General features: G+C 43.1%; 4 protein-coding genes across 8 annotated transcripts in view; 1 reads left to right on the top strand and 3 right to left on the bottom strand.

The window, feature by feature from the left end:
- The window catches only part of LOC110979503 (serine/threonine-protein phosphatase 2A 56 kDa regulatory subunit epsilon isoform-like), a 56,251-nt gene extending 51,660 nt beyond the window's left edge, over positions 1 to 4,591 (top strand). For all 5 annotated transcript variants that reach the window (XM_022235348.2, XM_087134743.1, XM_087134749.1 and 2 more), the window contains one exon: positions 523 to 4,591. In XM_022235348.2, coding sequence (XP_022091040.1) covers positions 523 to 619 — 97 coding nt within the window. In that variant the 3' untranslated portion in view covers positions 620 to 4,591. The remainder of the gene's footprint in view (positions 1 to 522) is intronic.
- Positions 4,592 to 4,923: 332 nt separating this feature from the next.
- LOC110979471 (kanadaptin-like) lies at positions 4,924 to 14,613 on the bottom strand. Its single transcript, XM_087134734.1, has 11 exons — positions 13,338 to 14,613; positions 12,668 to 12,796; positions 12,048 to 12,117; positions 11,384 to 11,526; positions 10,547 to 10,707; positions 9,396 to 9,465; positions 8,547 to 8,736; positions 7,755 to 7,854; positions 7,113 to 7,337; positions 6,619 to 6,910; positions 4,924 to 5,481 (listed from the first exon to the last, which is right to left on the bottom strand). Exons 1-11 carry the CDS (start codon positions 14,455 to 14,457, stop codon positions 5,432 to 5,434), a joined length of 2,550 nt encoding a protein of 849 aa, XP_086990860.1. The 5' UTR covers positions 14,458 to 14,613; the 3' UTR covers positions 4,924 to 5,431.
- Positions 14,614 to 15,332: 719 nt separating this feature from the next.
- Positions 15,333 to 19,577, bottom strand: LOC147800435 (transmembrane protein 26-like). The gene is made up of 3 exons (XM_087140008.1): positions 18,593 to 19,577; positions 17,979 to 18,162; positions 15,333 to 17,408 (listed from the first exon to the last, which is right to left on the bottom strand). Exons 1-3 carry the CDS (start codon positions 18,781 to 18,783, stop codon positions 16,212 to 16,214), a joined length of 1,572 nt encoding a protein of 523 aa, XP_086996134.1. The 5' UTR covers positions 18,784 to 19,577; the 3' UTR covers positions 15,333 to 16,211.
- Positions 19,578 to 22,033: 2,456 nt separating this feature from the next.
- On the bottom strand, positions 22,034 to 25,494 carry LOC110979472 (uncharacterized). Its single transcript, XM_087144110.1, has 4 exons — positions 25,469 to 25,494; positions 24,103 to 24,333; positions 23,256 to 23,953; positions 22,034 to 22,905 (listed from the first exon to the last, which is right to left on the bottom strand). The coding sequence occupies exons 1-4, from the start codon at positions 25,492 to 25,494 to the stop codon at positions 22,034 to 22,036; spliced, it is 1,827 nt and encodes a 608-aa protein (XP_087000236.1).
- Between the last annotated feature and the right edge of the window lie 747 nt (positions 25,495 to 26,241).

Raw genomic sequence — 26,241 nt, forward strand, 5'->3', positions numbered from 1 at the left:
AACAGCAATTCTCAAAAAATGTGGTTTTTTTACGCATCGTTGGAGATGGCCTTCTTTGTTTTCTTCAAAATGACAGCTTGCCAGAAAGAAGAATTCCCCATACCCATCTCTAAACTAAGTATGCTTTTCAACAATGATGTCATCAGTTGCTTGTATTATTTGGGTAATTGCAAATGATGGACTGTACTTTAACTGTTGTCATTTCTTGAACCTGCCTGAAGGTGGTTGTGGATTTTCATATTGGATTCAAGTAACATCCTCCGGTATTCCACCTGTCCATTTGATTGGACAGTGACTTGTATGTAGAGCTTAGGTCTAGACACATAAGCACTCACAGATAGAAGATGTAAACATAACCGTGGAAGCTCAAACACATAGCATTATTTTTACATTTGTATAGATGCTAAATTGTGGCCATGGTCAGTGAGTGATACAGTACGTTGGCAGTGAGGGACCATTTCACGATAGTGGTTGACATTGTCGTAGAACTCTGTGCTCAAGGTGTTTTTCTTATTCTCTTAGGGAGAAAAAGAAGGAGAAGGAAAGAGACGAGTTATGGAAGCGGCTGAGCAAGCTAGAGATGAACAATGCTGCCAACAAGACCAGCAATGCCAAGTAAGGCTGTGCACCCTTCCACTGTCAAGCCAGCCCGGCCCCTCAGCAAGACTAGGCTCAGCTCGACTTAGCTCAGCTCAGGCAAATCACATCATAGTTAAGCAGTTGACTGCCAAAGTGTTTTCGTGTGTGTGATGCTTGCATCTTATGGGATTTTTAAAAAGAGAGAAACATTCTGTATCCCTGAGCAAATTTCTGATAAGAAGTACCTCCTTTGTTTAAAAGCGTTGCTTTTGTGAAAAAAAATTATACCCAGCAATTGCCCCTAGATTACCTTTAAGTTCTTGGGGTTGTGCAGAATTGCCATGCGGTCAACATGGCGTTGAATCCAGGTCACTTTGGGGTTGCCTTGAGGAAACGTTGTGGTTGCCACTGCTATGCTTTAGTTTCTCCCTGCGTGTGTGTATTCATGAGTGCAGGTGTAGTATAGAGCTTATTTCCTAAGGAGAACTAGAGTTGACACACAATTTCCCTCTTTTTGTCATATTTCTTGAAGTCATTTTACAGACGTCATTGTGTGACTGAAATAAACAAGGCAACTTTGTATCCCCCTGCCCATCCCCTCTCCCTGGGACATGTTTGACGTGTTTTGGGAGATGAGACAGATTACATGTAAGTGATGCAAGCAGGAACACTGAACACAGTCGCAGAATGATGTTTAATTTGTGAACGAGGCAATAGAATAGTCAGATGTTTGTATGTGCGATTGGTGAAAAAATGGTATGCTAAAAAGTGTGTGAGTAAAATGAGCGAGTGTTTGGGTGAGCGTATGAGTGTGGAGTATATCACTCAGTTTGTTTTGGATCCTATGTACTTACGCTGTACAAAGTAATCAAAATACCTAACCAGAGGACTTGGTTTAAACACATTAGACCGACAAGCACTTTCATCATAAAACATGAAAACACTTCTCCTGATTGGAGGCATTAGTAACTATTTAAAAGTATGTCACACCTTGAAATGGTGAGGTGTGGATATAACCTGGTGTGAGAAGGAAGGGTGGACATGTACCTGTATATTGTCTTCATTGTTCTTTTAAACAGTTCTTTTTATGCTTGTAGAAGTTGAGGTATTCAGTAAACGGTTAGAATATACACATTTTTCCCCAAAATGTTTGAAAATTGAAAGTCCTTCAAATTTTCAGCAGATGGTGCAGCGGTTGAGACAAGGGTACTGGGGTTTTTCCTTGTAATATACATGTGTGTACTTTGTACATGGCAAAGAAGATCATGTTGCATATCCTTACACCTGCACTGCCGGGTTGTGCAGGCACCACACCACAGATACACAGCCTGATTTTTTTCAAGAGGTTTGGAAGAAAAGCAAATTATTTCTGGAATATGCATGGTCAGAAAGTGGAAAACTTAACATCGTGTCTTATTCAGGACAGTGTGTACTTTTTCTTTGATTGTGTCGCCAAGGCATATTTGCACTTATATAGTCGATCACTAGCTCCGTAAGATCAGTGTTGTCAATGGTTTGATTGAGAAAGGAAAGAGGAAACCTGCAGTGTATTCACAGCAGCCAGGGCTGTGAATTGTGCCTCACAAATCCCTACCAGAGCTTTGTTGGCAACTGTTCAAGCCGTAATCTATTCATTGTACACGTACACAAGAGTCTCCCCTCTCCTAAAAGTTTGATTTTGGTTTCAAGTTGGTGAATTTGTGAACTGACTTGAAATTCTATTCAGATCAACATTATGCACTGGATGATTCGATTCATGTTGTAAATTGTATATGATGTCTGGGGGCAATACTTATGAGAAAGTTGTGTACATGTTTATGTAATATTTAACAGCAGATGTTAAAAATGAAAACTTTAAAACGAAAAAGAAAGAAAATAACTTTGGTGTTTTGTAATATTGTATTGTTGTGAGGATACCAAATTTGAATGTTGCCAATACTTTAGGGTTCATCAGATTGGTCCGCAGTCGGCCACTTTTTTATACACTCGGTTGCTTTCTAACAAACCCTGAGCAATTTGTGTGTGTGTTCTGTAGGGTTGTTTGTGTGAGAGAGTGTGTACTCGAGTCTGATCCCTTACCATTATTTGACAGGTTCCCAACACCCTTGAAGCATAGCAAGATACTGAGAATGTGCTTCATTGACAGCTTACATTTTTTCATACCCTACCATACTGTCAGTGGCACTCGTGATAGTACACTTGTTGGTCATAGTCTTCAACAGAGTACCTCTTGCCTGCTAGTGAAAGACACAACTTCGGATTTCCTCCGCTTGTTACTAATTGTAAAAAAAATCGAATTAAAAAAAAGTAGCTTTTTTGATGTCCACTTGACCCTTGACACGTGTTCTTTTGTATCACCTCTTTCCCATTATTCGGGTGATTTCTAAAGATTGTGTGTGACCAATGTTTTAATTTCCATTTTTACATGGTTGCAATTGCATTGTAGTAATGAGAAATTAGTGGGCTGACCACCCAGCACTTTTCACGATCATGCCCTTTCCTATCTGAGAAAGTCTTTGGAATTTTGCTCCGTTATTGCCAGAGCCCCAAAACGGGAAGTGCGTTTTCCCTCGTTAGTGCATATGAAAGAAAACGGTGCAAATTCATCTACATTTGTTGGAAGTGTGGTGTTTGCAACGTGTGTCTGCTGTATGTGACAAGGTAGAAATCCATTCAAGAAATGGGGGGACAAGACCGGACAAATGCTTCAGCTGATATAAATGGAAGCATCCGGTACTGATGCCCTGTCCTGAAATCTGGATGTGACAAGTGGCTAGCTTTGTTCGGGGCTAGACAATCAGCAACTGCTTCACTTTATTCATGGTGGGTGGTCTTCAGTTAGACTGATCAATATCAACGACTCACTTGATATTTGTACCAGATGAACTGATGCAGGTAGAGCTGTCCGTAAATGGATTTACTTGTAAATAAATTACATTAAATGCTGAGTATATAGCAGTATGGAACTCCACTTCAAATAATAGTTTTATTGAGATGACAGAGACGAATAGTAGAACTACTTAGGCTTACTAAATACATGTTTTATACAAAAACTATCAAAGAGAATGGAGTCAAACTTGGTGGAGTTGAAGTTTTAACAAATACATTGCACATCTGTGATCATTATTTTGATTTGCTTTCTTTGTTATGATAAAAAAAATTGGCCTCAGTAGAATGATTTTCATCAATGAAATCTGTAAATGTGTAAATGTCTGTGCATTACATAAAAAAAAGAGGAAAAAAATTAACAAAAAGCTGAAATGGTTGCACATATTCTTAGTTGAAAAAAGAAGAGGGAAGTCGATTAGATTTCATCCGTTTTTTTTTATCATTGCATTGTATCATTGTTTCATTGTCTACTGGATGTTGGGCTGGCTCCTTTGAGTAAAACACATGTAAAATTGATAAATGATTGATATATTAAACGAACTGATAAATTATGTAAGTTAAGTGTGTTAGAGATTTGAGTTGTCACTATGTAAAGGAAGTAGCCTGCAGCTGGCCAATCACGTTGCTTCACTCGTCCATCGTAACCAATCACAGCATAGTGAAGATGCACCTTAAACCCATACAGGCAGGGCAGTCTTTTTTCTCCAACTTGACGGAAACGTCATGCTGTGGTTTCTCATTTTAAATGTTTTATAGTACATACTTGTATTCGATTTTGTGAAATAGACACAAGTTCCAACAGTAACCCTTCTGGGGAATACACTGCTGTTATCAGGAAGTGTTTTGTGGGATTCCTCCCTTCTGTATGGATTTAAGACGGCAGAGATATAAGCATCCCATTAGATGAGCTTGCTGTGTAAGTGTCAGATAAACCTCTTCTACCTGTAGTCTCATGGTCCACTGCATGCTTCTTTTTTTTTTTCTTTTTTAATTTGGAGAGGATCGATATTCTGTTCTGTACATTATACCTCTTGTTATAAGACAGAATTACGAATAATAAATGATGTATTGGAGATCTGACTCTCCAATCCCACAAGTTCAGGAATTCTGAAAAACAAAAGTATCAACTTTTTGTTGGTGTGTTGTACTTGTCAGTTGCGCTGTTGTTTGTAATTGTCTATTTTGAGTATATTTGTGTCAAATTTGAGTTAAACCTAAATAGGGAAACCGAGTTGGAAAAAGAAAGTCATTAGAGCAGGATTTGAACGTATGACCCCCAGAACACCGTTGAAGTGGTCTACCAGCTGAGCTTTCAAGCCCCGTGCAGGCAGTTTCCCCCATCTGTCAATATCTTAGTTCAGGGATGCTACTCAGAAGTTATACACTCATATGGCGTGAAGCCTAGGGCTCACACCCAAAGTCTGTAGCATGTGCAACATCAGCAGAGAGCTGTACTTTTGATTTAATGAATTATTGGCTTTTATTTCAAATACATATGAAATAAGTGGGAAATAGAAAAGTCAATGACACCTCAACATTTATGTCAATTTTTTTAATGGCTTGTCTTCTAAGTTTGTACATGAATGTGTCTGAAAGGTTGAAAATAAAAACTTATTGTCATATATACTTATCGGAATCTACAGAGCCTTAATGGACTCGTGAAGAAGCCAAAATATCCTGGAAAATTTCTCATTTGTTCTGATGGTTTTCTTTAACTTGGTTAGAACAGCTCGTTGGTAAACTTAGAATCAGATTTTACAGAACGCATTCTACCAAGTGCGATGACCAGTTTTTTTTTACATTGTAAATGGTGTGTACGAAGATTTGTTTTCATTTTCTGCTGAGGCAAGGTAGTAGTCCCACATGATTTCCATGGACGATGTTTGCAAGGGCCAGACCAGTTCCGAGCAGTGTGCTTTTGCCATGAAGTATGGTGCTTTAGAAGACAAGGAACCAAACGATGTCAGTAGCCAAACTTTGCATTCAGATGAGTCCTTCCGTCTCCTGTCTGACCTGGCGAAAGTAATAAAAAAATAAAACATGTTTTCAAACACAAGTGCTCACCAAACCCATGCTTTCGACCCATGACTTGAATTTGTGATCACGAAAACCATCTCCACAGTTTTAACAACAATGACCTTTTTCTACACGGAGTGGATGCAGGAGAGAAAATGCAAATTCCAGTGAATACAGATGTCAGAAATTTTGTGATAGGGTAGAGTATGCCCTGGTGCAGTCCATTTAAAACACTGACTTTAAAAGCTAAACATCACAACCACGGTCCTTTGCAAAGTTCAACTTCGCAGATGCTGACCCTAGGTGGTCATTTGTTCAAACTCATGCGACATGTCTTTAATACCGTTTAGAGTCGATCTTTTGACACCCCAAGACAAAGTCGCTGGGTGACATTTGCCACAACTTCCTGTGGCTAACAGCTGTTTAAGGCATCCACACATGCTCCACCTCCATGGACTACATGTAGTCTGAGCCTCTGTGTTAGTACCAACTGTAATTACAGGACTCGCTTAACCCCTTGACGCTGGGTTTTTTTTTTCTGAAAGCTGACTCTGAGAATTCCAGCCTCGCTTGGCCACAAAGGCCACCTGCCAAACCGCAAATTCTCGGTTTGTGGCCCTGCGTGCTGTGCATGCTTTGATTTACACAGCGAAAAGGCTCATTGTTCGATGGCATGTGGCTCTATTCATGCTTCCACATTTCCGTTGCCTCTTTTCAAAGTGGGGACTATTGTAAAGCTGGTGATTATGATGCAGATTCGGCCGTTTCATTTCTTGGCAACACACAAAGGCCAATCACCATATATACAAGAGCCAGGGTATGCTTTCTTGTGTTCGCTCGAGCGTGGGCCGATAATAACAGCTGAAAAGCGGGCTAAGGGATCTCAATTTTTACGGCGTCTCTTACCGCTTCCCGGCGCGAAGGGGTTAAACACGGGGACAAGTGCAGACATCACGTGGCACTACATACAGATTTTGTCAGCTACTTCATGGTAGATGATGCGTAAATACGCAGGGATATCCTATATCTGTGTTATGATACAGGATATCCCTGCGTATTTAGGCATCATCTAGCTTGAAGTAGTTGAAAGGCCATACACTTCCTGGACTCAACCAATGGCACAATGAAACTGACCTATAGGGGGCGTCCAGTCCGTGAAATCTTCCTTATCTTCCATTTCCGCCATCTCTCTCTGCCTCAGTGTTTCCTCGCTCATCCTTGTCCTCTTTGCGCTTCCGCTGTCATCTCGGGCTCTTCGTGGCTTCTTCATGGGTGAACGCTCTTCCCTTGCTAGGGAGGTTGCTGATCTTCCAGTGCTGTCTTTTGCTTCCCACTCATTTTGTATCTGGATCTTGGTCGGGAGAGAAGGTCCGAGTTTGCGGGCATGTGGAAGAGGGGAATGTGACTTGCTTACTGCAGGGTCCGGCTGAAATGACATCAAAACAATGATCACGATGTCATAAACTGAATTTAATGATATTTCAAAGGACCATTTTTAATGTAATACAGCTGACGGGAGCTGTTTTCTGTACTTGTAGAGACTTACCATACCATCATAAGTGAATTTAGATAAACAAAAGCCTCGGACTTTACAAAAACTAACCAAATGTAACAAAGGAATAGCCAACCTTGTGTTCAGTACTGGTGCTATGTGTAGGCGCAGAGACAGAAGATGGCCTGGATGCTGTCAATGATTTATCAAGCAATTCAACTCTTGTGTGCTCTGAGGAGCTGGTGGCGGCTGGAGGGGAGGCTACTTCAATTGGCTCATCTTCCTCTTCTTCCACTTCCTGTTTTTCTTCTATTGCCCTCTGGCTGGGCAAAGACACAGGCACAGCGGTGGGAGACTGCATCTGTCAAGAAGGACTTTCCAATGTTAGACATGAACGACCAAACAGTTGGTGACTGGCCTAAGTCCAAAATTGAATCTATTTTAGTCTAAAACTGAAGCATTTTATCCCACTGTGTATAACCTCAAGCTTCATTCACAACAGCCCAGCTCGGTACTCTGCAGTAAACTTCGTACTAGATATAAATATGTAACAAAAACAAGCATCTCATCATTTTGTGGAAATGCTTTTTAAGTGTAAACATTTTGAACCTGCTGAAGTAGTAATGATTTTGAAATGCCACATCTGATGAGATCGAACAAATTCGTTTATAATAAAAAAGGCTTTTAGTGTGATACTGTTCTCTATAAAACAAAAGATCTTATTATAATTTCCAAAATATTTCATTTCAGGGAAAGTCCTGCTGAAAAAGTAACTTACCACAGTTTTTAACTTTGGCCTCAGGCCAGCATGGCCCTTCATTGAACCAAACATAGGCAGCTTCTTGCTGAAAGCAGCAAAACTGGTTTGCGTTGATGACCTGTGTTTTCAATATCAAATCAGGAAAATAAAGAAAATTCAACATCTTGCTCTGATTAATTTGAACTAATCCTTACATCGTTAAGAGCCCTTCACTGACACCTCCGAAAAATGACCTATTGTGCAGGAAACCAACAGCACACCTTTTAGTACTTTACACGGCCCATGTGAAGTAACAGTGGCCGATCACTATACCTTCCTCACTCCTGCACAATCTTCAAATTTTGGAAGGGTATCAGAACACGAGGGGTTATTCCTGAATAAAGTTAGTCCTATTAATTTCACCCCAACCAACCTAACCCAACCCAACCCAAAGGAACCCAACCCAACCCAACCCAATCCAAAGCAACCCAAAGTAACCCAAACCAACACAACACAACCTAGCCCAATCCAACGCAACCCAATCCAAATCAACCCAAGCCAATCCAGAGCAACCCAATCCAAAGCAACCCAAACCAACGCAACCCAACCCAAATCAACCCAACCCAATCCAACCCAAAGCAACCCAACCCAAAACAACCCAGCCCAACTAAAGCAACTCAACCCAACCCAAAGCGACCCATCAAGCCCAATGCAACCCAACTAACCCATCCCACCTCACCCCAGCCACCCAGGGTGTGTGAAAAGAGGATGGTGCTATCCCATTCAGTGACACTTCAGGAAGGGGCATTGGGGGAGGGAAGGCATGAATACTTTTGCAATGCTGGCATAGTGGCAGGCTTGGCAATGTCAACCAGCCGGCTGAGTCTGGCTTGCTCCTTCTTGAGCTCAATCAGTCTCAGCTTCAGTTTGGCCCTCCAGGTCTTGTCCAGAGTCTTGCCACCCTGAATGCTCTCCATGAAGGCGTCCAGCGAGTCATCTTGTAGGACTGCCGAGGCACTGCCTGGGGGGAAAACAAGAAACAAAGATAACGATGATTCCAATCAGTGAACAGAGAGTTCTTTGAGCAAATCTGCCAGAGAAGTTTGCGGCACTCACTGCTAACCATCTCTATGAAATGAACACAGCATTTTTAAGGAGCTTGGCCCACAGTTACTTTTATAGATGTGCTGCTGCATTAGGCTGACCAGAAATTCTAGGGTCAAGTGAAATTAGATAATCTGAATCGATCGTGGTACTAGCCAATTAAGTGGAGGAGCTCGTCCAATAAGCTAGCAATGTCATTTTGTAGATAAAATGTGGGATTAGGAGTACCGCAAAAAATCAACAAACATCCAAGGAGGGGTAATATAACAAATTCTCTCTCCAATGGATAGAATTCTGTGAATCTCGCTCTTATTTTCTTGTCTCGAGTGCTAAAATGTGACCTACCAACTTTTGAAATTTCTACAATCCATAATCTGGGGGGTGGGGGTTCAAAAATTCCAAAATCTGGGTGAAGCCTAAGATTTCACACCTCTGATAGACAAGTCTCCTTCCAAGCAATTCTACTTGTGTATACAAATACAGTAGCTGCCGGCAGCTTTCATACATATTTGTATTTAGTTTCAATCAGCCTTATTGAAAGCAAACTGGGCAAGATAAGCACACACCCAAACTCACTTTTACTTTGAGTGGACATTTCTTCCTCGATCTTCTGCATTTCAGTTTCCACATCTGAAAGGTGAGATTTCTGCAAGGCACAAAATCCTCTGTCATACCGATGTTAACGAACACCCACCGAAAAAAGAGATTTGCTTTAGTCACATTCCTAACCCAAGTTTGGATGGTCTCACTTAGACAATGACTACAGCGAGGTTAACTGATGTTATAAAAATTGATCCCTTGCTGGGACTCAAGGCTTTTACAAGTCTTGTTTTAATCACAATTTCTTGATCTAGCTTTCTCTTTTGAATAAAGAAAAGGCAAGTTAAATTCTCAAATCACTGGTCCAATGAACTCCACTAAGAATGACTCACCAAGCATTTTCATGCATTTCACATTATTGCATTGTCAAAAGGCAGTGTCGTTACACCCTTGGCATTCGAGTACGTCAAAATAAACAAATGGCGAGAACAAGCAAGCTACAGTACAGGTCAGAATTTTAGCCGACATGCTAACACGATCAGTGAACCTGACACGCTGTTCATTACACGCTTTGCGGTTTTTACCATGCATTGCTGGTCCAATGCATGATAAGCCTGACCCCGGACCTCAACATCTCGGCAGGGCTTGTGACCACAGACCGCAAAGGTGACTGACAACGTGTAGTAAAGCACTGCACACGCAGGGCCAGGGCCGCCGCTCCAGCTTCGTGTACGCGTGTACACTGTACACATACATTGTACATACATGTACATGTATACAAATGTATGTGTAGTACATGTACACCGTATGGCATGCAGTGCACTGAATAAGTGAAAATCACGTACATGTAGTGCCTGGCTGGCAAGATGATCGTCTTGAAGCATGCTTGAATTTGAAGATAACTTGAACTGCAATCAAACTGAACACTTTTTGTTGTGGGAAACTAGGAAAATGACTGTTCCGGTCAACAAAGGCCTGGCTGTTCTGGGGTTTGCGTGTATTGTGTGCATGTTTCAGATTGATTCAGATCAGATTGTGGTGTCGGCATTCTCTATTATGCAGGGGGTTAGTGTGTTTCGTGTTTGTGGTTAACTGCTTGCGTGTCTGACTCGATACAAACTGACACATTAAGCGTGTTGGCTAAAATTCTGACCTGTATTGTAAGTTGAATGGGCTGTCTCTCTTACCAGCGAGTCATAAGTCTGCGCTTTCTCCTTGATGATGCCAGCTTTCTTCATACGCTGTAATCGCTTCTTCTCAATCTCTCCCGTCCGATCCAGGAAGGTGTCCTCATCGCTGTCATAATAATCATCCTCCTTCCAGTTCTTGACTTTTCTCTTGTGGCTCTCTGCGAGACAAACCATCACTATTTATATTGAGCGTTTACCCCTTCGCAGAAATATTTTTGAAAACCCTGTACAAACGCTGGTGAAAAATTTTGGAAGCTTACAAGCCATGAAACTGAAATCAAACTGAGAGGAATACATTTCTTTAATCACTTGGCAGTGGCTGCTTGCATGTTCTTCGTTAAAGTAAAATATCTTGGTCATGTCCCCCCAATTAACTGATTTAGGTATCGGTATATTTAGACGTTTTTGCAAGGTATCTTTTCGCTGCGGCAGAGGTCTTGCAAGGCGAGTATATGGGCATGATTTTAATGAAGCCTGCTAGGGTGAATAATCCAGTTTGGGCTGAAAAGTATTTGGTCTGTGCACCAACACCGCCTCATATGCGAGCAATAGAGAGGCTGGGCAGACCGTCTGGATTTCAACTCCGTAATTGTTTGAAGTCACAATAATAATGCAGGGATTGGGAACAGTTAACTACCTGTTTTTGTGCTTTAAATAAATGTGGAAGACCAAGTGCTAGCCAGCAAAGTGTGCAGGTCAGCCAGAGGTGGTTGGTCCAAAAGCTCATCAGTTAGGTATGAGCTCATTGCTCAAGTCTGGAGTCAATTTGGAGTCTTTCTGTTTCTACCAGCCAGACTCCACTCCAAAATGTTGACTACAAGGTGGGTTGTTTACCATGTGTTGCTTGCCGTAGTACGCCGTGAGCGTCTAGGATCCGACACGCCTCCAACGCACAGGCCACGACAGCCTCTTTCTTCTTACCCACGACTGCTGCCTCGGCAAAGATGGGCCTTCCACTGGCATCATCTAAGGGCAATCTGTCAGTATGGATGGAAATCCAATGGAATCACATGTGGAAGTCAAACTCCTACAGTGACAACGACTTCAACTCACTCTAAAATTAAATGATAGTGAAATGGCGAGACAATGGGCTCTCAATGGCCATCAAACGTGTGTTAACTTAATTTCACTTTTAAAGGAAGTCAGCGATGACATTGTATAAGTCACTCACTTGGATGAAATTGGAAAGGGCAAAAGACAGAAAGGATCAAAGGATCTTCCCAATGAGGGTGAGAATTTTCGGAATTGAACGAAGATCAACAACATGAAGGGAACCTTTCCCAATATAAGGAGTTCTACAACGATGCTACGAGCTATCATTGAGACACAAAGTGCGTGGGTGTGATGAGACATCATGCCAAACCTCCAACTTGCTTGAAGAGGATTTCACTGGCTTCCTCATAAGTACAGAATGGAACAAAAACTTGGATTTCTGCATGCTGTGTGCTGCACAGCTTTTGGCCAGGAGGCAGGCAAACACACACAATCTGTTACTTACTCCACTTTGCAGACAAATTGCTTGTTGAAACCACTTTCCTTTTCTTCCACGTTATACTCCAGATCATATCCTGCAAAAGGTGTGGGAAAATGTGACCTTCACTGCATTGTGTGTGTCACTCAAGATTTTGCTTATGCAGAAACTCTGAACTGCATCTAGATTTTGAAGTTTCTTTCACAATTAATATGTACACATAGCAGGGCAGCATGTTGCTACATGTATCAACTCTAATTTTTTTGTTCAATGACTCTGTTCAATACAACTCATCCAGGTGAATGCTAAAAGCAAGGAAATGAAACAAAAATGCTGAAGTTGGTGTTACTCCATAGGGCAACGTACAGATAAGAGACCAATCTCGATATGGTGCAACCCAACCAATTACGTCAACTGATATATCCAGCAATGTTTCAAGGAACATTCCAATGGCCCCTGGGGCCATTAAGAATGAATGTTAATTTTGTGTGAAGCGACTGTCGCGGACAGTAACTCTGCACAAAAGTTATCATAATGCTGGCCCCACTGGTGGGGGGGGCCACTGCAGATGAACAGCGATCACGTCACCATGGTCAATCATCCGCTTTGTCTATAGTTCCTAACTAAATGACATCAACACCACCAACCCTCTCTCTCGAAGTAGCCTCGGAGTGCCTTCTTGGGGTCTTTGATGTAAGTTGCTTCCTTCTCTTCTTGGGTCATGATGGCAAATGGGTTGTCGCCTCTTGTGTCTTCCTCCTGAGCATCCTCGTAATCTAAAAGAGTCAAAGGTCTGGTTGGTGTACTGTAAGACACTGCCGGGGGGGGGGGATTGCAACCCTTGTGCCTACAGCTCCTACTCCAATGTAGACAAGACGAAGATAGGTAAACACAGTGCTAAAATAAAAACAATTGATCAAGCAATGAAAGATGCAGTAAATGAACAGAAGAGATTGGAGCTTCAACAGCCACTCTAGGCAAAATTGTAGTTTGACATTTGCTTTATGAACATAGAGGTGCACTGTTTAAGTCTTAGAGGTGAACTACGTGAACACCACATCTAAATGTACATGTACATGTATTTACATTGATAATGCCAGTTTACTGTGTGTCCATATACATGTACTCGGAAAGCATGTGCAGTGTTAATTTTACATCCGAAAATGGTTACTGTTAACATTTCTTCACATTTCTCTCGTCAATTTTGGTAAATTAATATAAGATTCCCAAATACGACTCAGCCAAACTTTCAAATCTTGATCAAAAGGAGGGTTGAATATTCAAATCTATAACTACTCAATTTGACTCAGCCTTTACCCATCCCCCAGCTGATGCCTTCATCTCTCTCCTTTTCCTCTCTCCTCTCATTGGCTGCTTGCTCCTGAGTTGCCCTCCTCCTGTCTTCCAGCTCGGCCAGCTGTTTTTGTCGCAGCTCTTTGAGTTCTGTCACACTCAGTTCAGATTCTGCATCCTGGTCTTCTGCTGGCCCCTGCAGAATATACATGCGGGAGCTTCCGCCCAACTTAAACATGTGCCCCACCCTCATTCGGTAGAACACCCTTCCTTCCATCTTCTGCTTGTTGAACCAAGAACCATGCGTGCTTCCAAGGTCGTACAGATAGAAACCGGGATCATGCTCGCTGTCCCCCATCAGACGATACTGCAGCACAAGGTGATAGCGAGACAGAGACGGGTGCTCTAGGGGGATGTCACAAATCTCCAATCTCCCAAAGACATGGTAGGCTTTGTCGTTCAGTGGTATCTTTGCAATGATAGCCCCACTCTTCAGTACTTCGAGGTGATACGGTTCGTTGGGAACACCACTCCAGGAGGGCTCTATGTAAGGCAAGGGCGGAGCTTTGGCAAGCTTCTCAGCAGGTGACTTCTCCCTGGACTTCTTGACTGTGCTAGCCGGTAACAGTGGTTGCTCTTGTGGACTTGACTGTTCTGCCCCAGGAATTGGTCCTGACATTTGTGGATCTTTCTTATGTTTTGGAATGTTGGACTGTTTTGGCTTTGGAAAGTTGAACTCCTCACTGTACATGTAAGGTTGGAAAGCATGGTCAGTTTTATCCTTTGACTCATCAGGCTTTACATTATTAGTTTTGTTTTCTAATGTAGCTGAGGCAGGTGAATGGAACTTTTTGGGACCAGCATGACCACCAGTCTTGGTTGGAAGTGGAAGTCCAGGTAGCTTAAATCCCCCTTCATCTTGTTTAGACATGTTAGACTCACTCACTTCATGAGACCTTTCTATAGTGGCTTTTTCAACCCCAAATCCACCCGAATTTTCGGTTGGGCATCTTGTTTCTGATCCCGGGCTCCTCTGCCTCTGGTCCAACGATGGCATGTTCGGCAAAGACGAAATGTCCACGGCGGCACATTCCTTGGATATGTTGGCATGGTTGGGGTCGGTTGATTCGGATTCTCTTTCCATTTCTGTGACTGGATCACTTCACTGCTATCAGTAAAATAACTTCTTGATTTTATCGTGTTCATAAACGTGTAACGCGAATTCCAGAAGACGCTGCCGCTTGATTTAGGCCTATCGATTTATTTTCTGTCGATGCTCTGATGGTGGCTGCCATTTTGTTTATGCTCCTTGCCAAAATATGAGGGCGGTATTTCATTCGCTTGGTCGGGTGGGTTTGGGTAGGCGTGTCCGTGTGGATTTGCATTGGGGTATACCTGAATGTTCTCGAGTCTCCCTCCCCGCCTTCACGAACACTACGCAGCTAAAGTACGTTTGATGCCCTGACTTACCCCATCCCCTTACCATCTCAGGCTAACTTGCTTGAGTATATGTAGTAGAAATATCCCTGTTCATAAATTTTCATTCAGTGACCCACAACATGGTTCCAAATTAAAATAAACAGGAGTTTTTGAGATTTCGATGTGCACAAGTATCACTTTTCAACTTCTATTACTTGCTGACTTACTTGGAACCTTATACCAAAGAAGAAAAAGGTGTATTTCAGAATTGAAGCCACTAATCCTTCGGCCTTTTGGATAAAATTTTAGGACAAAATGCAGACGAACTCAAGAGCTGGCTAGCATGAAGATTCGTGTGCACTAAAATTCAGTCTAAGTAAACGAAGAGGAAATCAGATGACTGATTGGTCACCAGTGGACTACCTCAGAAATGAGAAGTTCTGTGACACGATACGACAGTCTTAGGTCTATTTTTTATTTTCACTTGGTGAGCAGTACACAACTTTGTGACAATACGTATTATTTCAAATAGTACATAATATAAAGTGATTAAAAAAATCAACTTCAACTCAAACTCCAGTCCATACTTCGCATGTAGGTTTAGTAAGAGGAATGAACCTCGCTTTATACAATAGTTCGGTTTTTTGTTCACTGAAGTCAAACATTGCAAGCTTACAAAGATAAAATTCAATGCAATTTCCTGCACATTTTGGATGCCTGGAATGACTGAATATGCATTTAATAGTACCAAAATTGTAAACCTCAACCACGATTCGTCTTGAAATCCTTCTGATCATCTCAATTCATATCACACTCACTAGCCCAAACGATTACTTCATCCAAGAAAAAATGTAACACTGATGCAAGACTCTTCTACATTAATCCAAACCTGAATTTATAATGTAGTTTGAACTGCTAACAATAATGAAATCTTAGATGTACATTTAGAGTTTATTTTTCAACCCACTTCAAAGGTACGTCGGTTCCAACGGTCACAGGACGTAGCTGTATACACACGCGCATAACTTGGTGATCGAGTTTCTGAATTTCCTACCTAATATATATTTTATATGAAGGTGAAATTTCGTTATTTTGAAACTGCCCCTCGGATGCATATAAATAGGTGCATGGTCACCTGGGTGGGCACTCCCCATTTAAGAAAAAGAAAAATAAATAACGGGGGGAAAAAACGAGAAAATGAGGAAAGGGGGGGGGACCAATTTGCTTGAAAAATACCTCGGCCGGATCAACCTCCTTCCACCGCATGTCGGCTTGCTGGGATTGAGTGTTTGCCCCTCCCCGTGCAGAGGAAAAATTCTTGCAACGCCTATTATGGGTGATATGCAACATCTTGACGTTGTTTTTCTTGTCAGTAGTGAATAAAGTATACTGTTCTACAGCTGTGCTTGAAACCTATTTTTCTTATCAGCCCCCAACTATTTTTGTCATTTTTCATAATAATCACCTCCACCGCCGTCCCTATGCATTGCCACCATTATGAACACCCTCCTCATCATCAACGCCAGCCGCCCGATCTCTGCCGCCTTCGTCGCCCGCATCTTGCTCGTCATCGCTACCGGGGCTGGCGTCACTGAAGTCCCCATTGCCGTGTTCAATGCCTTGCTCAGAGCCACCACTATGCACATCATCGTTTCTGTCCTTTTCCTCTCCGTCAGAGAAGTCCATCAGAAACACAAACACGTTTTTATTACCGCTTTGTCCAAAAGAGCTATCCGAGCCAACCGTACTACTCGTATTTTGGTTGATGCATTTTTCTGGAGACGGTTCGTTATTTACATCGTCTTGATGATCTGAAATACGACGGTGATTGAGAAAGACAGAATTGTCATCAACCACGTTGCATGGCCATTCCGTTTGGACACTGACGTGTTTTCTGTGTCTCAAATGTTGCCTGTCTTCGCCTGAGCCATAAAAGAAACGCGAGGTGACCCATAAGGATGGAGTCTTATCAAGGTCATCGATAAGGATTGGCTCGTCAGTACGGCCTACTGTCGCGTCTCTGAGGTCCGTACTTTCAGATCTGCTAAGTTTGGCTCCCACCCTGCGATCTCTCGCCTTCCGCTTCTCCCGGTACTCGTGCAGGATGACCGCCAATCGGTACAGCTGCAGCACAGTCAGCAGGGCGTTCTTGGAGGTGAAAAACAGAAACGGGATGGAGAGGGGGACCCTGGGGCTTATAATGAGATACAGACGGCTGGCAAGGAACGGCAGGTCCTGCATCATCAAGGTGACCAGAATAGCCCAGGTCTCGGTACCGCAAAAGAAGTGGCAGTGGTCCGACTCCCCGTCCCGTTGCACCCGAATGAGCGGCTTCTTTCGGTGCTCAGCGGCCAGAGGCCTGACCCCTGCTACCCTCGTCTTTCTGCCTTTGGTGAGAGTAAGGCTGAGGGTGAACTGCGGTAGACTCCATGTCCACACGGACAACAAGATCAGCACGTGTACGTCGTTGTCGTAAATCTCGTCCACCTTCAGTCCCTCCCCAACGAACTCTAAGATGTCGGCCGCCATGCCAACCTGGACCAGTAGCAGCTGGGAGAGCTGGTCACGTGATAGTTCCCCCTTCGGCAGAAGCCATCTCCCAAGGATAAGAGAAAATAAAAGCATCTGGTGTAGAGCCAACGCCCAGTCTGGCAGTATCATTGCGACAAATGGCACCTGTTTTGGAGGAATATTTCGATATTTTGAAAACCAGGATCAGGATACGTCACAAAGTCTTTCTTACTATCAGCATCCTTTCGTACAAAACAATAAACACATTGGGGCTGCTGCACTAACAGCAAAAGATATATCTCTCTCTGTCTTTTGTTTTTCATCCAGGGTGTGTCTATGCATAAGATAGAAGTCGGTTCCCACTACTGGTGGATCGATGTGTGTGGGAGGAAGGGACCGTAGCCCTCTTCTAAAAAGAAAAAAAATTATTTTGAAAATTAACGTAGATTTTTGGACTATCCCACTTCATACCGAAAGCGTGTTAAAGTCCTTAAAATGCGATCCGTCCATCAAAAAGGTCATAAAAGATTACAAATTTCCAAACTATCCCCCTTAAAATTTAAGAAAAAACCTCTGGTGGATGCTCCCCCGGAAAGTTTGGTTCTGTCGTTCTCTCGCAATTCAAGTGGCGTCAATCATGAAGGAAAACGAAGCAAGGAAGATAGACCTAACCTTTCCCGCGTTAGCAATACCAATTTCCTATGCCACTGGAGCGAAAGTGGTGTCAAAACTTACCTCATGCCCGAAGATGGGCGGCAGTGAGGTTTTGTTGAAATAGCTGTCATCACAAGGTGATGGGTTCCGGTCATCGTTGAGGTTTATTTTCCCACAGCCACGGCGCTGCTTGTACACGTCCCACTCGATCATCCAGAGGCACGGTACGGTGCACATGAGCATCAAGGCAATGGTGGGCGAGAACCTGAAACAGACACACTCGTTCCGCTAGTATAAGTCAATCGACTCCTTGCGGATAAAGTCAGGTAGTAAAAAACAGTTGAAGCCTGAGACGGAGCCGAAGTCGAGTATTGGGAAACGGCTTTGTATTCATGAAAATGAAAAGGTACCATTTTCTATTTCATCGAAAAAAAAATACTTGGTTGACATGTCAAAGATTGAGAATCAAAATCAGTAATATAAAAAAATAAATAAACAACCCAATTTGTTTTGTTTTGTTCTTTAGTTTACTTTACTACTATCTCTATATACTTTTCCATCTCATTTTACAATCTTCAAATTTTACACTCGCAAAATTTTAAAATCTTAAAATCTCCACGACATTTTCGAAAACAATCACAAACTGTCAAACATTTGGATATTAGAAAATGCTAAGCAATGAAAACTTCGCTCACCACTTCCAAGAGCCGTGTCTCTTCACCGCAAGCGTGTAGGCGCCTTCCATGAACATAAGAAGTAGAAACACCACCCATGCTATCCAGAGTCTCCCGTCCTTGTCGCTGATCAACCAGACGCTCAAACCAGCCACAAGAGAGAACAGGATACGGACCAGAGTCCCGTTGATCACCATGCAGCATCGTCCCATCTTTTATGCGGTATAATATGAGTACAGGCGTGGAGACTTAAAACGAAGCAAGTGCCTTTGAAAAGCCAGCTTTGATTGCAAAAACTGTGCTTAGCAATTAAACCCTTTTCTGAACACCACGCTATTAACACATGTTCAGGGTGTTAATGGATAGTTATGGGCCAAGTTGAACAACGGCGTTTAGGAACTAGATGTGCAATGTTATCTAGGCGTGATTTAAAATTGATAGAAGAATTGAATTTAAATTTTTGTTTAGTTTAATTTGGTTTGGTTCGCTTTGCACTTGGTCAATCAAATTCAGTTCTCCTCGGCCAAAATTGATTTTGTCCACACTAACGCTGTCCACAGAAGATCACGTTGAATTATTACCTCGGGATCAGTCTCTTTTCAATCCGGCTCAGCACACTGCGTAAGCATGTAAAGACAGGATTCTTGTGTTGATTACTGGACTCACTGTAGTTTTTGGTCTTTCCGAAGATGTGGAGTTCACAGAGTTATTTTACGATCTGTGCCTCACTGGTTAGCGTACGGCAAGATCTATTCCGCAGTGTCGAGTCGACATGCAGAGATTTGAGTCCATGCCTCCTGATACCATTTCTACCTGAAGTGCGTAGACACGGCAGACCATTAATTAGAAGGGCTGCTGCACTCTAACGAATATGGATCGACCAGGCGGCGACTTTATTAAGAGACATGCCTGCAATTAATTATGTCATCTTGCTAATAGCATCTGAGGCTAATCACCCTGCGCATCTTATCTTCATAGAGAAAGCCCGAACACGGCTCATCTTGTTCATCCTGCTACGCTGAACAACATCTTCGAGATATCAGATTAAGGACAGAGGAATGACATCCTCAACTTCTAGACCTTTTCAGTAAAAAGCTGCCTATTGGGAAGAATGATAAAGAGCATTGCGCGCGATTTATTTGCCAAGGCTTATTATTTGACAGATGCATCTGGCATAGCGAACTTGAACGTAGGACTATGCTTCAGGGGACTGGGCGAGCATATTAAGGACCATTACAATGGATGGATCAAATCCAACGGATATTTACTCAGTGATACTGACTGCACGCGAGGGTCTATTAGTATAGTTCAATTTATCATCCTTGAATGAAGCTATTGGTGCATGCGGGTTAGTGGAATCGAGAAAACAACGTGTTCGGGTCCTGTTTGTTATAACGACGGGAGAAGGGAAATTCGACGGTAGTCATTTAGCTAATAGAAGGCAAGAGTCAATTAACAAATCAGTGGATCATGCATGAAAACGTTCAGTATTAAAGAAAAAAGCAGTCCTTTTTGAAGATTACTTAACGAGTAAGGTGATCTGTCACTTTCGAGGAAACCTGCAAAACAGGTTTGCAGACGGTTTTCAAAAAGGAGGACGAAAACATGGAACCAGTGAGCCTATATTACAGGCACGGATCCGGAGAAGGATCGAACCCCCCTCCCGTTCTGAGACCCCCCCCAAATAAATAAAGGGGGCGGAGATAAAAAAAAAAAGGGGGAAACATAAAGGATAACTAAAGTAAGTGCACCAATACCACCGTAATCAGCATTATAATAATGTTTCATCATCGTTTCCGCTTGTCCGCAAAAATGAGACATTAAAAAAACTTCCCCGGCCTGAACCCTTGGAAAAATTCCTGAATCCACTCCTGTATTTTAACTAAAAATGCATGTACTTAAAAGAAGCAAATAATATTAATATTACCAGAAAGTATTTTAATATTTAGGCCCTACAAGCTCGATTCAGGGAGGTTTTATCAGTACGTTTGGAGCCTCCATTTCTCTTGTCCCCAAAATTCGTAATGCCATTTCCCCTTCAGTATAGGCTTTTTTTCTTTTCATCATCTAGATACAACCCAAGAAACGTATGAGTTTCTTTTATGTATGAAATAATTTAAATATCAAACATCTCAGGTGTCCAACGTTGTTGGCTGGGGCCCCCACCGATATGCGTACAAGGGAAATAACTGCGACCGTTTACGCTACTGGTTTCCATGGACACCCCTATTAATTAAAACAGTAATACGGGCGATTCACAAAAGTGCGACACCAAGAGTTTGCAACGCGTTGGCCAATCATAACGCGCGAAATTTGTCGACCCTTTCCAAACGCCCATTGGGTCGACAGATTTCGCGCGTTGTGATTGGTCAACGCGTTGCAAACTCTTGGTGGCGAACTTTTGTGAAAAGGCCTTATTGTGGACGTGGGCATGACTTTCTAACTTTTACCATACACCGTTATTTTTGCGCGTTACCTTGGTTGCGTCAAGATGTCCGCCTGCAAACAGACTTGGCCCTATACAGCCAGCAAGCGCTCGATGTTTACTAAGGATCAATCAGGCTACTCATTATAATGTCGTTTATTTCCCTTGACAGTCATTCAAACCCTGTAGGCTTATTTGCCCGTGGAAAAACACTCTGACTGGGACTGGTGCGTAATGAGAAAATTCTCCGTTGATTTACTAATTAAAAATGTAGCTGTCCATTGTCATACGATACAGGTATCGTACGTTAAATGTTACTTCAACCTGTCCAGTCCTCCATGTTTATTACTCCGGGGCATGCACAAGGGAAGAAAAAAGAAGACTTTGAAACAAATGAGGGCCCAAGGATGTACTTTCTCAGGAGACAACTTAATCGAAATTCTGCTTCATTGCGTGACTATATTTGCATTTCCCAGCATTAGGGTTAGGAAGCACGGGCATTAATCGGTGGTGACGGGGGGGGGACATGTCCCTCCACTTTTTGAAGGGGGAAGATGGGTGTGGGTGTGGAGGGGATCACATCGTTTGTCCCCCACTTTCCTTCCAGACACCCCCCCAACAAAAATTGTTGGGGGAATAGGCCTACATTTGATTCATATTTTAGATTAGCGGTTTGTAAGACTAAAAATATTTTTTAAATGAAATAAAATATTTAAAGGGGTGAAACATTGTCTCAGCTCACATCACGGGGCATCGAGAAAAAAGGAAGAAGCCCAAATTATCCGGGATCCTTCAGTGGGTTCCAGACCCGGTGCCGTCAGGTCTATGTGCTTCGCATTATTTTTAATCAGGGTTATCCCCCCCCCACACTTTTAAGAACGATTAGCATTATGGTACAAACAGTGAACATCAATTGGCCATAACCAGACCTAAATGGATCTTAACCAAAGGCGTGTGGGCCAAGGGGGTAAGTTCCCCCACCCCAGACTAGTTAACAATTTTTAAAAATAGTTATAGGGTCTGAAGACGCCAGCCTTCTACAGTGGGTGTCTGCTTGGGTGCTGGTAGTGGGCGCCAGATGTCGCTGAGGTTGAAACTGGTGTCATGGGGTACGGTGTTGTGACGGAAAATCTCAATAGCTTCTCGGATTCTCCTTGGGAGCCAGTTCTGGATGGGAGCGGTGAGTTCTGCTTTGTCCCATTCGATGCGATGGTCCGTGGAGTGTGCATGTTTGATGATGGCCGACTTGTATTCTCCTCGCCAGCCGTGCGAGTAGTGTTCTTGGAGTCTGGTGGGGAGGGTCCTTCCAGTTTCCCCGATGTATACTTGGCTGCATTCAAATGGAATGCGATATACACTGGGGCGACTACTGGGTGGGTGCTTGTCCTTGTGGTGTGAAGTGCAGCCTGCAGCTTGTTGGGTGCTGAATGATGTACTTTGATGTTGGCCGACTGCAGGATGCTCCGGAGTTGGTGGGAGGTGGGGCCCAGATACTGTAGGCATACTGTGGCAGTGGGGGTTTGGGGGACTTCGGGTATAGGTGACCCTAACGACCTGGGGGAGGGCTTGGAAAGGTTGATACGTTGGTTGCGGTAGCCGTTCATCTTGAGGGCAGACTTGATGTGGTAGAGTTCTTGGCGTAGTTTGTTCTGGTCGCAGATCTCATAGGCTCTGTTGACCAGGGTGTGGTTGACTGATGTCTTGACTGCTGGGTGGTGGAAAGATCTCTGGTGCAGGTACCGGTCGGTGTGGGTGGGCATGTGGTGGACACGGTGGTTGATGGTGCCGTCTGGGTTTCTGGACAGGTGAACATCTAAGAAGGAGAGGTGTCCGTCTTGTTCTTGTTCCATAGTGAACTTGACAGTGGGGTGTTGCTTGTTGAGGTACTCGAGGAATTCTTGGAGGTGATCTTGATCATGGGGCCATATGACGAATGTGTCGTCAACATAGCGCAGCCAAAGGTGGGTTTGAGGTCGGCGGCGAGGAGAGATAATGTTTCAAATTCGTCCATGAAGATGTTAGCTAGGGCCGGGGATATACAGGGGATTCCATGGAGGTCCCAGCTATCTGGCCATAGAACTGATCTTGGAACTTGAAGTAGCTGAAAGAAACGCAGAGGCGGATGAGGTCAGCGATCTGGGCGGAGGAGAGAGCTGAGCTGTCAGCGAGGGAGGGGTCGCTGTCTGGTGGATCCTTGGCAATCTGGCATGCTTCTTTGGTGGGAAAATTGGTGAAAAGCGACACCACGTCGAAGCTCACCATGATGTCTGTTGGCTGGGGTGAGAGGTTTCTCGTGAGCTAACTGGGTGGAGTTGGAGATATGGTGTGGTGTGTTGCCGACCACGGGCTGGAGGATGCCGGTCAGGAAGTGGGCGGTCTTGTACGTCGGTGAGCCCCTTGAAGACACAATGGGGTACAGGGGGATGTCCCGCTTGTGAATCTTGGGTTGACCAAAGAATCTTTGACAGGTAGACACCGACGGGCGGAGGCGACGGTACAGGTCTGCTGGGATGGAGTCGGAGCGTTGGAGGGCGAGGAGGTGGTTGACGATGCGTTTCTCGATGGCTTGAGTGGATAGGGGGCGATAGATGCCGGATGTGAGGATGTCTTGTACTTTGTTGGAGTAAGCCACACAGTCCATGACCACGGTGGCGTTGCCCTTGTCGGCCGTGATGATGTGTATGGACTTGTTGCTGCGGAAATCACGAAGGGCTTCAACTTCGGTCTGGTGAGGTTTGGCGTGTAGGAGTGCTTTGTGGATCTTGGCTCGGATGTTATCGGCTGTAGTCTTGTCAAGCTTCCGTATGGCAGGTTCCGTGGCTTGGATGCTGTCGGCTAGGGGTACAGCGCGTGGTGGGGTCGCGAATTTCATGCCTAAGGACAAGACATCTGTCTCGGTGGTCGACAGGGTGCGCTGGCTGAGGTTCAAGATGCTGTGTCGTTGGAAATCACTCTGGCTGCGGAGGTGGGATGAGAGGGACGTGGGTGGTGTTTGCCGTCGGGATATCTTCCGATGGGAAAGGCGCTAGAACTTCCGGAGTTGTTTGTTGCAAGAGGCTGTGAACGCGTGGCGGCTGGAGGACTGGGTGAAAGACGAGATCTTGACGATGGCTGGTGAAGGGTCGACTTGAGGGCGGCTTTGATGGCAGCGATGTCCTTGTCCAGATGGCTGAGAGTGTGTCTTCTGTGTTGGATACGTTCTCTTAGGGGGGCTCGGCTGGCTGACTGCAAGACGTGAAGGGAACAGTTGCTGCAAGCGGGATCGTGGAGCTTGAGACCTGGTGGGGTGATGTGCGAGTCCCGGCAGCGTTTGAGGAAAGCTAGGTTGTTGATGTACCTTGAGTGTCAGATGGAAGTACGCTCGTAGGACCCAACTCAACTGTAAGCTCTCCGTACAGAGCGAAGATAAGTAAGATTTGAAGAAATGAATGGTGGAAGAGACATGAGAAATAGGTTTGCAGGTACACCATGGAATCAATGGTGTGGTTTTTAGTAAGAACCCGTGAGTGTTACCTCGACGTTTCGGCCAGTGTGCTCTGACCGTCCTTACATTCATGTATAAAGTTACTTTTTCCCTCTTTCCTAAATATTATCCAGTTTCAAAACTTTTTGCAAAGGTTTGTCCATTTTCTTTCTCAGTATTAGTTTTCTTAATCACTAACGTTTTCCTAATTTTGTCTAGCTTTTATGCCTAGAAAACACACTCTAAGCTTATATCATCTTTTTAGATGATATAAGATGATATTTATTATATTAGATGATATTTATACTTCTTTGATGTTCTCTTACTCTTTTTAGTCGAAGAATGTTAGTGATGTATAAGTATTTCCATCCATTTGCCTCAGAACATGCCTTTTTTGTCTTCTCTTCCTTAGTTGATTCTTTATTTGGACTTGCTGGGATGATTTGAATACTTAATGAGCCCTATAGGCCTGTACACAATTTTAGTTTTATGACGTTAAGCCTTGCTCTCCTTCCAGTACTATGTGGTCCATGCACAAGAGATTTTGTTTTTCTTACATGTATGTTCTTTACTTCTCTCGTTTTTTACAGATAGTATAAACTCATTAGGGCCATTTTACACACTGTGTTGGGTTTTGGTTTTTAGTCTTTTTAAATCTTTAGTCTTTTGGTTTTAGTCCTTTCAAAGTTCTAATCCTGAGTCCTTTTGGGTTTTTGTAGATTTTGTTGGTACTATTTCATGAACAATTCTTTTGTGTCCTTGTGTAGAAGTCAAATATTGGTGTCTGAGTCCATATTAATTCAGTTTCCTGCGACTTTTCCCTAAAAGATCCTTGGTTTAGTTAGAGCTTTTGTTGTTTTGCGAGTTCCCCATAGTGTGCCATTTTCCCTGTTACATGTACATAGGTGTGAGTTCTGCAGGGTACAGCAAGTGTGATTGAAACATAGAGCCACATCAGTGTGTTTGCCTTCTATCCATTCTGTATGTGAGGGTATAATGACACCATCACTTAACTTTCTTCTTGTCATATGCCATGTCAATTTTGGATGGTGCCCACTATGTATTTGCTTTCTATTTTGCATGTGCAGGGTACCACCCACAGCACTGCTAAACTTTTTTGCAGTCAAATTCTACCTTTGCTTTTGTAGTTCCTTGATGGTACTGTCTATTGCAATTCATCTTAATATTTTTTTTCTTTTAATCTGAACTACTTTATTTATTACAGGCACAAAAAGTAGGAGTAGTGTGAGTTTGATGCAGAGATGAACAAAATGATGAGTTGAAGGCCTTCCCCATTCTCAAGATGACTAGACTTCTCATACCCCATGAAAAGAAGTATTACCAGCTGGTTTCAATGCACCAAGTGAGTGCCTGTAGAGAATTGCGACACTGTTCCACATGGATTTTGAAAAAGATGGGTAGTGTTTAAATATGCAATATTTAACTAATAATTCTGTTGAATGATTATTACATTTCTGTATGAGTTTTGAAGTTTTGTTCATATTTCAGACCTATCTGGTTGTACATGTACATGTTTTCTTTAAAGAGGTGTGAGTTGATCATGAGTTTTGTATCCTACATGCAACTGAAAAGTGGTAAATGGTGAATTTATTACAATTAAGTAAATGTTCATATAGTTTTTCTGGATTTTCTTTTCTTTTTGCATTTTTAAGATGTATGTAATGATCTATTGAGTTTAGTAAATGAACAAAATCCTAATTTGAGTAAAGTGCTGGCCCTGAAGTCATGGGTATTTTGGAAACATTGTCTGAAATGGGCTCA

Source organism: Acanthaster planci, linkage group LG01 (genome assembly GCF_054643075.1).
Source record: "Acanthaster planci isolate LZ-2023a linkage group LG01, COTS_SCS, whole genome shotgun sequence".
In the NCBI taxonomy this organism is placed as follows: domain Eukaryota; kingdom Metazoa; phylum Echinodermata; class Asteroidea; order Valvatida; family Acanthasteridae; genus Acanthaster; species Acanthaster planci.